Source organism: Myotis brandtii, unplaced genomic scaffold (genome assembly GCF_000412655.1).
Source record: "Myotis brandtii unplaced genomic scaffold, ASM41265v1 scaffold126, whole genome shotgun sequence".
Lineage (NCBI taxonomy): Eukaryota > Metazoa > Chordata > Mammalia > Chiroptera > Vespertilionidae > Myotis > Myotis brandtii.
In genome coordinates this window covers 1356810-1370500 of record NW_005354425.1, presented here as the reverse complement: position 1 = coordinate 1370500, position 13691 = coordinate 1356810, and the positions used below count along the sequence as shown (strand labels likewise).

General features: G+C 38.4%; 1 protein-coding gene across 4 annotated transcripts in view; it reads left to right on the top strand.

The window, feature by feature from the left end:
- WDR44 (WD repeat domain 44) overlaps positions 1-13691 on the top strand; it is a 98070-nt gene that overhangs the window by 61696 nt on the left and 22683 nt on the right. For all 4 annotated transcript variants that reach the window (XM_005859458.2, XM_014534188.1, XM_014534186.1 and 1 more), the window contains 4 exons: positions 1415-1521; positions 2048-2199; positions 4453-4591; positions 5877-5941. In XM_005859458.2, the coding sequence (XP_005859520.1) occupies positions 1415-1521; positions 2048-2199; positions 4453-4591; positions 5877-5941 (463 nt within the window). The remainder of the gene's footprint in view (positions 1-1414; positions 1522-2047; positions 2200-4452; positions 4592-5876; positions 5942-13691) is intronic.

Genomic DNA, 13691 nt, shown 5'->3' with positions numbered 1-13691 from the left:
CAGGCCAACAGGCAGAGTTTTTAGGGGAGATCAGACAGGCAGGTAGGTGAGCGGTTAGGAGCCAGCAGTCCCAGATTGCGAGAGGTCCCAGATTGGAGAGGGTGCAGACCGAGTTGAGGGACATCCCCCCCCACCCCGCACAAATTTCGTGCACCGGGCCACTAGTATTGTATTGGGAGAAGTGCCTATATTTCCTTTGTAGCTATATTGACTTGAATAAACAGGGTGGGGCAAATGTAGTTTTACACTTGTGAGTACGGGAAACACAAAGTTTATTCTTGTATTATTATTTATTTACTAGAGGCCTGGTGCATGAATTCGTGCACAGGTGGGATCCCTCAGCCTGGCTGGCGATGGGGGCCAATCAGGGCCCATCAGGGCCACAAGAGGGTGGCGGGGTGAGGGGCCATGGTGGGGAGGGGCTGCGGGAGGTTGGCCAACCGTGGGAGGTTGGCTGTGGGAGTGCACTGACCACCAGGAAGCAACTCCTGCATTGAGCATCTGCCCCCTAGTGGTCAGTGCACGTCATAGCGACCGGTCAACCAGTTGTTTGGTCATTTGGTCGCTTAGGCTTTTATATTTTATTGATTTTTTACAGAGAGGAAGAGAGAGAGATAGAGAGTTAGAAACATCGATGAGAGAGAAACATCGATCAGCTGCCTCCTGCACATCTCCTACTGGGGATGTGCCCGCAACCCAGGTACATGCCCTTGACCGGAATCGAACCTGGGACCTTTCAGTCTGCAGGCCGACGCTCTATCCACTGAGCCAAACCGGTTTCGGTCGCTTAGGCTTTTATATACAGGCAGTCCTCAGGTTACGTCGGACTCGACGTACGTCTTTTCGTGGTTACGTCGCCATTTCCCATTTACAGTATTTTTTTTTTTAAAGTTCCGTCATTTCGACATATGTACATATGTGCTTTATGTTTTTTATTATTTATTTACCACAAGTAAAGGTCAGGAATTGTTATCTTTCCTTTAAATTTTTTTTACGGTTTCACTTCATTACTGCTGTGTATATGCTCCATGTGAGTGACATAGGTGCTTATGTAGGTAGGTTCTGACTTACGGTGAAAACCACATTACTTTGCGCCGTAGGAACGGATCTCCGTTGTAACCCGAGGACCTACTGTATGTAGATTATTATATTGCTTTCCATAAGAACAACTTTAAACCTACTTTTGCCCCACCCTGTATTCTATACAACAAAGGATTTAGGAACTCAAAGACCTATTTATGTAAAAAAAGAGTTCCTTCAAAATAATATGCTTTACTAGTCACAGCTAATGAGATTATCAGTGTATTATTGAATTTTTATAATTGGCTGAATTTATAAAAAATAATTTTGGTGGGGTTTTTTTCTTTTTGTTTTTGTTTTGTTTTTTTTTGTTTGTTTGTTTGTTTTTGGTAAGGACTCAACTGAAGAAGTTCCTAGGAAAATCAGTGAAGAGAGCAAAGCACCTTGCTGAGGAATATGGTGAACGTGCTGTAAATAAAGTTAAAAGTGTTAGAGATGAAGGTAAGTGAAATAGAACATTTCAACATTTCAGGAATCAGTTGTAAATTAGTTATGTAAGAGTATTTAGTTTTTATAAACATTCTCAAATTTATGTAAATTTTCTAATTTTGTGCAGATCTTAATTTCCTATGCCTTTCTCATAATTGTACTCATTTGTTTTATATAATAAACACTTATTCTGTGCCAGACACTATTCTAAGCACTTTCACCTGTATTAGCACATTTAATCCTCATCAAACCCCTTTGAGGTAAGTACCACTAGTATCCCCATTTTATAGATGAGAATACTGAAGCACAGAAAAGTTGGGTACCTTGCCTAAGATCACACAGATAATAACTGACAGAGTTGGATTTGGACCCAGGCAATCTGGCACTAGACTCCATGTATGTTCTTAGGCAATATGCTATTTAGTAATAGACAGATTTAGCTTCTCCATTTAATGAATTTTCTCAGTAAGCAGTGGATATGAAATATAATAGTTATATCTACATAGCTAGTGATGATTTCTGTTGCTTTTCTATTTAGTGTTTCATACTGATCAAGATGATCCTTCATCAAGTGATGATGAAGGAATGCCATACACAAGACCAGTCAAATTCAAAGCAGCACATGGTTTCAAAGGACCTTATGATTTTGATCAGATAAAAGTGGTACAAGATCTTAGTGGTGAACATATGGTAAGCAACTTTTTTTATTTTTCATTATTGATTCTGTTTTCATGGAAATACTTTAGCATCTATAAAGCAGATCTATTCTTATGTATGTAATTTGCTATCTTTACTCAAGAAGAGTGAATTGATATTAATACAATTTAATACAGAGTCTATCTCTGAATTATTTTTCAAGAAGTGAGTTATTGAATTAAATAGACACTAGTCCTATATTATTAAGAAAGCTATATAAAAGTACCAAACTTTAAAACAGTTAAATTAGAAGATAGTCTATCACTTTGAAAAATGTTTAAAATGTTCCCCATTATATTTTGAATAACTTACACAACTATTTCTAAATCTCAATATATTTTGTAGTGCGACAGCTAAAACACAGAGAGAGGTAGCGATACAAATTCTCTGTCAGAGTTAAAATGTACCAAAGTAGATATAAAGTATACAAATTATATTGCCTCTGAAAATGCTAGGAATATAGAGAAGGAAGTAATGAGCTCAAAACTAGGTAAATGATACTGTGGGTCCTTGATCAGGGAATGCATATATCTATTTAGATTTTTTTACTTCGTTTTTATTGTTTACACTGTTACAGATGTCTCCATCCACCCCTTTGCCCACCTTGACCCCCCCTTCCCTCTGACTATCACCACAATGTTGTCTGTGTCAATGGGTTATGCATTTACGTTCTTTGACTAATCCCTTCACCTTCTTTCATCAAGGCCCCTCCCCACTCCCCTCTGACAGCTCTCAGTCTGTTCCATGTATCCATGCCTCTGTTTCTGATTTGTTCATCAGTTTATTTGGTTCATTAGATTCCACGTATAAATGAGATCATATATTTGTCTTTCACCAACTGGCTCATTTCACTTAGTATAATAATCTCCAGATCTATTTAGATTTTAAATATAAAAGTTGGCCTAACTGGAAGGAAGCAACCACAAACATATATCAGATGGCAGCCAGATTGGAATTTAAACTTTGGTGTTTATAATCTAGTTATAAAATATTTGAAAGTTGATTATAGAAACTTCCTTAAGGCATCTGATGAATTTCCTTGTACTGTATTTATAGTTTTAAGTAAAATCTCATAGGAATAAGCCCCAAATAACAAATTTCTTAACATACTTGAATTTTGTGGAAATGAGTACTATTCCAGTAAATGAGCTGTTGCCTCTAACTTGGATAATCTTTTAGATCTGCATAGATGTGTGTTGTAATCTATATATATAAAAGCCTAATATGCTAAGTGACCCTCTGACCATTTGACCATTTCATCAGTGGCTATGATGCACACTGACCACCAGAGGGCAGATGCTCTAACTGGTAGGTTAGCTTGCTGCTGGGGTCTGGCTTATCGTGACTGGGCGAGTTGGGCCAGACATGCTCTGGAGCCCTCCCACAGTCCCTCCCCAGCCCTGATCGTGCACTGGTGGGGTCCCTCAGCCTGGCCTGCACCCTCTCGCATTACGGGACCCCTTGGGGGATGTCGGAGAGCCGGTTTTGACCTGAACCCCCCAGGCCAGGCCAAAGGACACCACTGGTGCATGAATCCATGCACCGGGCCTCTAGTAGTAGTTATAACAGTATTTGTTGTAGTAGGTTTTAGCCTTTCCAATTTAAGGGCTTACATTCTTTAACCCTCCCCCAACACACACACACACACACACACACACACACACACACTCTCTCTCTCTCTCTCTCTCTCTCTTTCTCTCTCTCTCCCCCCCCACACGCACACACACTGTTTTCACTATCTGCTGGGGAATTCTAGCCATATACTGCAAAACCTTATTTCTTGGGAGAAAAACAGGAGGAAACCACACCATTCCAACATTTCTTCAAATGCCCAATACAATGAGGGTCACTGCTAAGGTGGGCATATTCTTCCCTCAGCCTTAGTTAGGAGTTGGTGCTATGCTAAAGGCCCTGCCTCCTCCTAACCTACTCCCCCTTATGGTCAGCTAGGAAACTGAGATCCAAAACTAAGATTCGTGCTTAACATTGAAGATTTCCAGCCACCGCAGAACTCCCATTTCCATTAATATATGTACATGGTTTGGGATCTTGAAATTGTTAGTTTACATTATGGCAAACTATAACTATGTTATCTTGCCTTTCTTTGAAAAGTCCCTCTTTGTGGTATTGTAGCACCATTGGACTGTTGGATTTAAGTGGTGTTAGTAATGTATTATATATAATTTGGCATGATTTTTTAATGTTTCAGTTTTTAAAATAACTTTGAACCTTCCATTGTTTTCATAGGGAGCTGTTTGGACCATGAAATTTTCTCACTGTGGCCGATTACTTGCCTCAGCTGGACAAGACAATGTAGTGAGAATATGGGCTTTAAAAAATGCTTTTGACTATTTCAACAATATGCGAATGAAATACAATACTGAAGGTATTTTTCACTTATTTGTGGGCTTTAAAAAATCCAAAGACACCTGGCATTTTCACATTTTAGGCATAATAATGCCTTTTTATCTGGTAATCATTTGCAGCAACCACTACTTTCAGCCACAAACCTAAAAGTAAAACAGAAGTCAACAGCAAAAAAAAAAAAAAAAGAAAAAAGAAAGAAAAAAGAAAACAAACAAACAAACAAAAACATCTAAACTCAGTGAAAAAAGCTACCACGAAGCATTTGACTTTCAGGTGTAACTTCATCAACTAATGAGAACAAAGTCATTTGGTTTCCCTTGGCAATCTTCATTTTTATCCAAGGTTAAAGTGAAATTCTGATTTATCTAGGAGAATTAGAATAATATATACATCCAGTAAATAAAGAATGATTAAGGAAACATAGAAAGTAAATGTGATTTGTCAGTTCATCAAAGGGTATGTGAAAAAAAGTTAAATGGTAAAGAAACCTCAGAACATGGCGTATGTACACAATGATTACAATATTTATATATCATGGTAAGTTATCAGGAAAGTATATAAAGTTGATATAAATAGGAGCTTTGAGTTTTGGGGATTCTTTTCTTATAATTATTTAACTGCTATAAATTTTCTCCACAAACTCCTCCCTCCCTACACCACCTTCCCATCCCAAAGCTGGAAAACAAGAAGTTAAGGGATGGGAGATAGGAGAATATAGTGGAAGCAGCAATTTGAAGAACATTGAAATCTAGGAAGATGCACTAAACTGGCAAGCAAGGCCCTGTATACTTTAGGAGCCCTGTGTATATGCCCTCCTTTCTATTCTTTCAATTATGCATTTATGTTATAATACATAATTGAAGATGATAATGAGTTGACAATATAGTAAATAATGTTTCCTATATATTTCTTTTATTGCCCTGCCTGGAACAAAATGACTATTTTCAGTGGCCCTTCAAACTTACCCCAGCCTAGACCCTTTCTGCCCCTTAATTGTTCATCTTATTGCTTGTTATGATTGACAGGAATGTATTCACTATGAATAATAAGAATTTAACAGTACTTTATTAAATTGGGGAAATGGTTCATCTATTTCATAAAGATTTTATGGAAAAATAATCAAAACAAATATTTTGGTGCCCAAAGAGTTAATGCTTCACATGTAGTTTTCTAGAATGTTACATTCTATGACCATTAATTAGGTGTTCCTGTGTCATTATTTCTGATTGTGTGTGTGTGCGTGCGCGTACGTGCATGTGTACGTGTGTATGTACATGCCTTTTTACAATTATGTTGTTTTTCAGGACGTGTGTCCCCATCACCTTCTCAGGAAAGTCTAAATTCATCAAAATCTGATACAGATACAGGGGTATGCTTGTTATTTTATACTTACTATTGTTAAATACTATTGTTTGATTTGTTTTCCATAAAGTACCTTATTGTTTTCTTTCGCCTTTTTTGTTTTTTTAAGTACTTTCTTATTTATCAGAAATTACAATTGCATGAAAGCACTTAATTAAAATTAAGATGTGTTAGCAGAGTTTCTTCTATTAGAATTGGTAAATGAAAAAGTGTGATGTTTAAAGATTGTCAGACAGTAAATATTAACTCAAGCTTCCAAACTAATGTAAACTTGAACAAAACAAAATCCCATCCCCTCTAATCCATGTTAGGTGTTTTAAGAAATAATAACGGATACTTGAATAAGAGGTAATTAAGGAAAGAAAAAAGACACTAAAATATTTTAAGTTTTCCATTTTCTTGGTTTAACAAATGCTTTATCATAGTTTTAGGTAGTGTAAAATATCTAAAAGATTTTTATTTTGTCTCAGCTATAAGATTAAATATAACCAATTTTAAACCTAAAACATAAATTATTATTCTAAGCTGTCCCCTGTGCTTCTTGTGTATTGATCTAGGCAAATGTGATATAAACAAAGAGAACCTAAAATGTTCACCTGCTCAACCGTATTCTCCTGGGGTTTCACTGGCTCTGTAGCATTTGACATGAATTTTTTCCTACTTTAAACATATAGTTCTCAGCTTTCAGTGGTTCTGTTTTTCCTTGTTCTCTTCCTATATCCCTGCTGTCTCTTCCTCTTCAACCCCTGCTGTTTCTCAGGGTTCTGTCCTTGGCCATTCTCAATTGACTTACTCACTCACTGCCTCCAATCCTGAACTGGCTTTAGCTCCATAATTCTCATTTCCTTTTAATAGCTTTATGTTTTTAAAACAAGAATTAGATCTTGCCCTAGCGGGTTTGGCTCACTGGATAGAGTGTCAGCCTACAGACTTAAGGTTCCTGGGTTCGATTCTAGTCAAAGGCACATACCTTGGTTGCAGGCTTAGTCCCCAGCCCTGGTTGGGGTGCATGGGGGAGGCAATCGATGTATCTCTCTCATCTCTCTCTCTCTCTCTCTCTCCCCTTCTACTCTCTCAAAAAATCAATGGAAAAGTATCCTCAGGTGAGGATTAACAACAACAACAAAAGAATTAAATCTTATTGTGCATGCTGCCCCTTTCACATAAATATATATATATATATTCTTCAAGCACATCAATTAATAGGTCTAAAACAACTCCCTCAACAAATGTTTTCTGAGTGCTTGGTCCCTGTGCCAGACAGCACTAATAGATTCTGCAAAATCACCCCAGCCAGTTTGGCTCAGTGAATAGAACATCAGCCTGTGGACTGAAGAGTACCAGGTTTGATTTCAGTCAAGGGCGCATAACTGGGTTGCAGGCTCAATCCCCAGCCCTGGTCAGGCACATGCTGGGAGGCAACCAATCGATGTGTCTCTCACATCAACATTTCTCTCTCTCTGTCTCTCCCCCTCCCTTCCACTCTTTCTAAAAGTCAATGAAAAAAATATCCTCGGGTGAGAATTAACAAACAGGGAAAAAAAAAGATTCTGCAAAATCAAATGAGACATATTCTGTGGCTGAAAGGACCTTGCTGATCAGTGAAATAGATATAGTCACAGTTACAGTATTGGATGGTAATATGCTATAGAAGGTACTACACAAGTATAGGAATTTAGCCTGTGAATCAGGGTGTCAGGACAAGCTTCCTGGAGGCTTTGATTTTTGAACTAGGTGTTAACTATGAGTGAAGGAAGGAAGGAGCATTTCAGAGCAGATAGCAAGCGTAAAGGCATGGAGGCTGAAACAGCATGGCATGTTAAAAGTACTTCAAGAAATTCCATGTGGCAGAAGCAAAGGGTACATGGTGAGAGTTGTAGGAGAAGTAGGCGGGATTGGAATTTTAAATGGCCTTTTATGTTAAACCAAGACATTTCAGCTGTGTCCTGCAAGCTACTGGGGGAGAAAGACACTTTGAGGGGTTTCAATTAGGAGTTTAATTAAAATGTTCACATTTTTGTTTTAGAAAGAAAATTGTGATAGCACTATAAAGGATAGATTAGATGGGGGTTGCAGTATAGGGAGACCACTTAAGAGGCTATTAACCCAGGAGAGAAATGGGAACTTCAATTATGATAGATTATGATAGCAGTGGACCTAAAAACCATAAAGATGAGCTGAATTTAAGAGATGTGAAAGAAGTGGGATCTCTAGGACATGGTGACGACTACCTAGTAAGTGAGTAGCCTAGGATGATTCCCAGGTGTCAGGCTTGTGTAACTGGATAGATGTTAATAGTCATTCGCCAATATATTTTAACTAGCGGCCTGGTGCACGAAATTTGCACATGGGTAGGGTCCCTAGGCCTGGCCAGCAATCAGGGCCAATCGGGGCCTTCCAGCTGCTGGCTGGGGCCTTCCTTCCCCAGCTGCCAGCTGCCAGCCATGGCCTTCCTTCATTCCGTGGTGGTCAGTGCACGTCATAGTGAGCGATCGAACTCCTGGTCTCCAGGTAAAACTCCCGAGGGGACACTTTGCATATTAACCTTTTATATAGAGAGATTATCTACACACAACTCTGCTCCTCTCTTTTGAACCTTCTTTAATGGCATCAACATTCATAAGTTATCTTTTTAACTCAGTCGGAAACATTCTACATATCAAAGTAGCTACAAATTCCCATCCACTCTCCCTCCATCTACAAATGCCCATGGAATCTGTCCCCTCATTTCCCGTTGCCATTCACATCATCTAGGCCCATGACACTCATGACACTCATTTAAATGTTTGCTGTAGCCTCTGGTCTCTACCCAATTCATTTTCTGAATTGCCTCGAGTTTTTTTATTTTTTTTTTTCAAAATACAGATCTAACTATGCTACTGTGTGGTGTAAAATCTTCTGATGGCTCCTTGTAACTTACAGAATAACGTCCTTCCTGATTTTGCCTCATCTTACCTTTTTAACTCGGTTCTAATTCCCTAGTACTTATGTATTCTATTTGCCTTGCTGGATCCAAGTCTGTCCCTTAACCACTCACTTTTATATCTTTGTCCATGCTGTTTGATTTGCCGGGAATGCCCTTCCTATCCCCTTTAGTCATAGGGCAAAGCCCTACTTATCCTTCAAGATTCAGCTCAAATATATTACCTCTTTTTGTTTTCCCTGAATCAAGCAGGCAGAATGGTTTCTCATTTGTGTTCTAACAGTACATCATAAGTACTTTGACATTAATATCATCATGTCTTTCTTGGCAGTTTATATCACTGGCTAGACTCTGGGCTGATTTAAAGCAAAGAACTGTACTTCAGATCCTAGTATCCTTGGACCCTAACCCCATGCCTCACTGTGGTAGGCCTGAATCAGTGTTGAATTCCTGCTTCTGTGCCTTTATTCCTATTCCCCTTATCTGAATGCCTGCAATCTCTTTTCTTTCTTTTCCAAGCTTGCCCATTCTTCAAGGCCTATTTCCTCCAGAAAACCTTCATTGACTAATGTAGTGGAGAAATTTTTAACTGCTTTGCTTTAGGGAAAAGGGTTTGCTTTTATTAGTTTAATTCACCGTAAAGTTTCCAGTTATTGGTTACTGTTAAAAAACAGGGACTATTTGTACCATCTTGTGTTATGCTTATTTCAACAATCCTACTTAAAGGTTTTTAACTACTTCCGTCCAGGGCCCCCCCCCAAAATCCTATGTAACCCCCAACTTTGTTTGAACATAAGGCCTTTTAAATGAGGAGCATGGTAGTTCTTTAACACAAAATATAATGACCCCCTGGAGTACTAAGGGTTTTTTTCCTGGCATAGTCGAGTATCATTTCTATCCGTTGTTTTCAGGAAAAGATTGTTTGGGGCTTCTTTCACTTCTGTCATTCTATTGGGACAGTTTTAAAAAGCCTCTATTCTAGTTCATATACCTTTGGAGTTTGGTATCACTTGTTGTCTTTGATCTAGTGCTAGCTGCTGTGAGGCACAGTAAGCATAATGGAGTTTATTTTCCTGATGTGTGTGTTCTTTTTTCTTGTGATAGTGATAACGTTCTCTTTTGCACTACATTCTCACTCTTGTCTTCTTAGATTCCCTGTAAAATAGAATACCTGAAAGTATCTGTTGTACAGTTAAGCCAACAATGACAGTGACACATGCAAAATCACTCACCTCCTCATTGGTCATGTCAAGGCTAGGATTCTGGGTGTTATGCTCTCTGTTTTGTTTTGTTTTTTTATTGTTGTTTTATCTTGTTTTTTTGTTAATCCTCACCCGAGGATATCTTTTTCCATTGATTTTTAGGGAGAGTAGAAGAGAGAGGGAAAGACAGAGAGAAACATCGATGTGAGAGAAACACGTCAATTGGTTGCCTCTGGCACAAGCCACAACCAGGGCCCGGGCTGGGAAGGAACCTGCAACCAAAGTATGTGTCCTTGACCGGAATCAAACCCAGGACCCTTTGGTCCTCAGGCCACTGTTCTATCCACTGAGCAAAACTGGCTAGGGCACTCTCTATTTTTGTTGATTTGCAAAAGTAGCTCAGTAAGGCAGAAAGGAAGAGTGGCATGCATAATTTGCTCCATTATGCTAGTGATTTAAAATTTCTTCTTGACAATAGAAGTGTTAAGTATGCTGTTTACCTAAAATTAATACTTTTCTTGGGTAAATCTATGTTTGCTGGGTTTGACTAGTGGAACATCAGTGTGGGTGTTATAGCATTTAACTTCTGCTTAAAATTTTTGAAAATAGGTAGTAAGGAAGGAAAAAAAATTCCTCTACCCTCTTTGGTTCTGCAGCTGAGATCTACAAAATATCCTGACAAAGGACAGATTAACAGGAGAAATAGTATGCATATGGTGGCCTTCATAGAAAAACAGGACAGACCCCCCCCCCAAAAAAAAACAGTTAAACCCAGTGGCTTATATATCATTCATTTTTAAAAGGGCAATAAAAGTCTGCGAAGAAGGAATAGACGAAGAAAAGGGGGGTTAGGCTTTTAGGGGTGGTAAATTGTGGGAGGTTAATATATTAGAGGAAACTAATGGAAGATAAGAGTTATTTAGTAAAGTCCTGTTTATGAAGACTATTTCCAGAGATAAGATTCATTCTCCCCTTCCTGGTAAAGGAGAGGTGAGGACAAGACACCTTCATAGAGGGAATTTTATGCCCTGTTTTCAGGTAGAAAAGGGAAGGGTAAAGACTTTCTTGTTGCCTTCTGCTCAAAGTAATTCTTATGTAAAGAGCAGTATTTTGAGGGGTGACTTATTCTAATCCCCTTCAAGATCAATAGAATCAAAAGCTTGAAGAACAGAGTTAGCTGTAAAGGGATGAGAGATAATTTTTGTGAAATTCTACATATGCAGCATTTTATTTAAAATATGCATTGGTTTAGTCGACAGTGTGTTGAGCACTGAAAATATAAAGATGCAGTGGACAGTGCATGCCAAGGATCTGTGTACACGGGGGAAGACAGGCATTAATAATATGTCCAAATCAGAATTAAGTACATATCATTTTCCCAAGAAAACCACTCCTTTGACAGTGTACTTGATGCCAGTTCATTGTGTAATACCCATACCATCTCCTGAGTTAGACTCTGTGATCACTTTTTACTCTTTCCCTCCCTTCAGTGTCTGCTCATTTACCACATCCTGCCTGCTTGATCTCAGAAATGTCTTTGGAATCTGGCCATTCCTTTCATTTCCACTGCTATAATCCAGGCTTTATCTCTTACCTGGACCATTAGAGCTTTTTCCCAGATTCCAGTCTTTCATCCACAATGCCAGCAGAATTACTTTCCTGTAAAACAAATCTGATCATGTTACTGTCCTGTTTGAGCACTCTTTTTGGCTCTTTTTCTCTCGAGAATCAAGGCCAAATTCCTTAGCTTGACTCAGCCTTTCAGAGATCAGCCTGACCTCAGCTCTCATTGTTATTTCCCACCCTTCCCTCTCACAAACCTTATGTTCTGAGCGACTCAGTTGTTCATTGTTGCCCCAACAAAAATGTCAGACCCTTTGTGGATTCCATGCATTTATATATGCTATTCCACTTTGCCTGGTAAATTCATTTCAGTCTCAGGTCTCCTTGCTGAAGTGTTCCTTGCTTCACTTAATGCATAATTACTTATATACTCCCTCATTGTTCCCATTATATTTTGCCCATATTTCTGTTAAAGGCACTTATAATACTATATCAATTTATATAACAACAGCTAACATTTTATGTGTCCTTACTATGTGCCATGTACTTTGCTAAGTGCATTTTATGTCTTATCTTTTGTAACCTCACAACAGTCCTGATACTGTTGTGAGATACTATTAAGAACTCTGTTTTTAGATGAAGAAAAGACTGAGGAGATTTTAAGTAACTCACCAATTTCACACAGTTGATAGATATAGCATCAGAATTAGAACCCAGTCCTGATCAGTCTCTGGAGCAGCGGTTCTCAACCTGTGGGTCGCGACCCCTTTGGGGGTTGAACGACCCTTTCACAGGGGTCGCCTAAGACCATCGGAAAACACATATATAATTACATATTGTTTTTGTGATTAATCACTATGCTTTAATTATGTTCAATTTGTAACAATGAAATTGGGGGTCACCACAACCTGAGGAACTGTATTAAAGGGTCGCGGCATTAGGAAGGTTGAGAACCACTGCTCTAGAGCTTATGTTCTTAACCATTATGGTGCACTAATTGGCACTTTAAGGTCTGACACTGTGTCTTCATTCAGTCCACAAATATTTATTGAGTGCATACTATCTATTAATCAGTACTCTCAGAATTAAGGATATAATAGTGAACAAAAATGACACAAATAGCTGTTCATATGAAGTTTAAATTCTAGTGGTGGCAGATAGAGAAATAAGCAAATTTTGTAATATATTGGAAGATGATAAATTTCATGGAGAAAATAAAGCAGATAAAGTAGAGATGACAGAAGGTAAAGAAGGTGGACAAGCAGAGTTTCACCAAGAGGTTGTCATTTGAGCAAAATCTGAAGGAGATGAGGGAGCATTCCAGGTAGAGTGAACAGCAAGTGAAACCGCATTAAGGCCTGGGTAGCTGGAGTCAATGAGTCAGGGGAGTCATAGAAAATGAAGCCACAGAGATGTGGATGGGGCAGTCATAAAATGTTGGCCATTGCAAGGGCTTTGGCTATTGTGTTGAGAACGATGGAAGCTAATGGAGAGATTTTTCAACAGAGAATGACATAATCTGACATGATAAAAGGTTCATTCTACATTTTAAATACTGAGAATAGGTTATAAGATAAATGTCATTTATTTTGGTATCTCAAGAAACTAATACAGTTATCTGGTAGGCGCTAATAAATATCAAAAGACTTACAAGTTTTCATAGCAGTCCAACTTTAAAATGACATTTTTAGATAATCGGGATATTTGAATATGGAGAATATATTAGATGATACAAATTGTATTTTTAGGTGTGATAATGCCATTGTAGTTATGAATAAAAGAGGGCTTATTAGTTAGAGATACTTATAGAGTATTTACTATATTCAGGTAAATGGTATTAAGCTTTGCTTTAGATGTTCCAGCAAAAGTAATTTATGTATGTAACTATATATGTATGTAGAGATATAAATATCTTCCTAGATACAGATATCTATTTAGAGAGATATATAGATTAGATAAAATATATTTTATTTAGTAACTAGAGGCCCAGCACGCGATTTAAATAGCACAAGAAGGTGCCCCGCCTCCCGCTGTGCGAGGAGGCACCCCGCAGGGGGCCGGGACCCGCG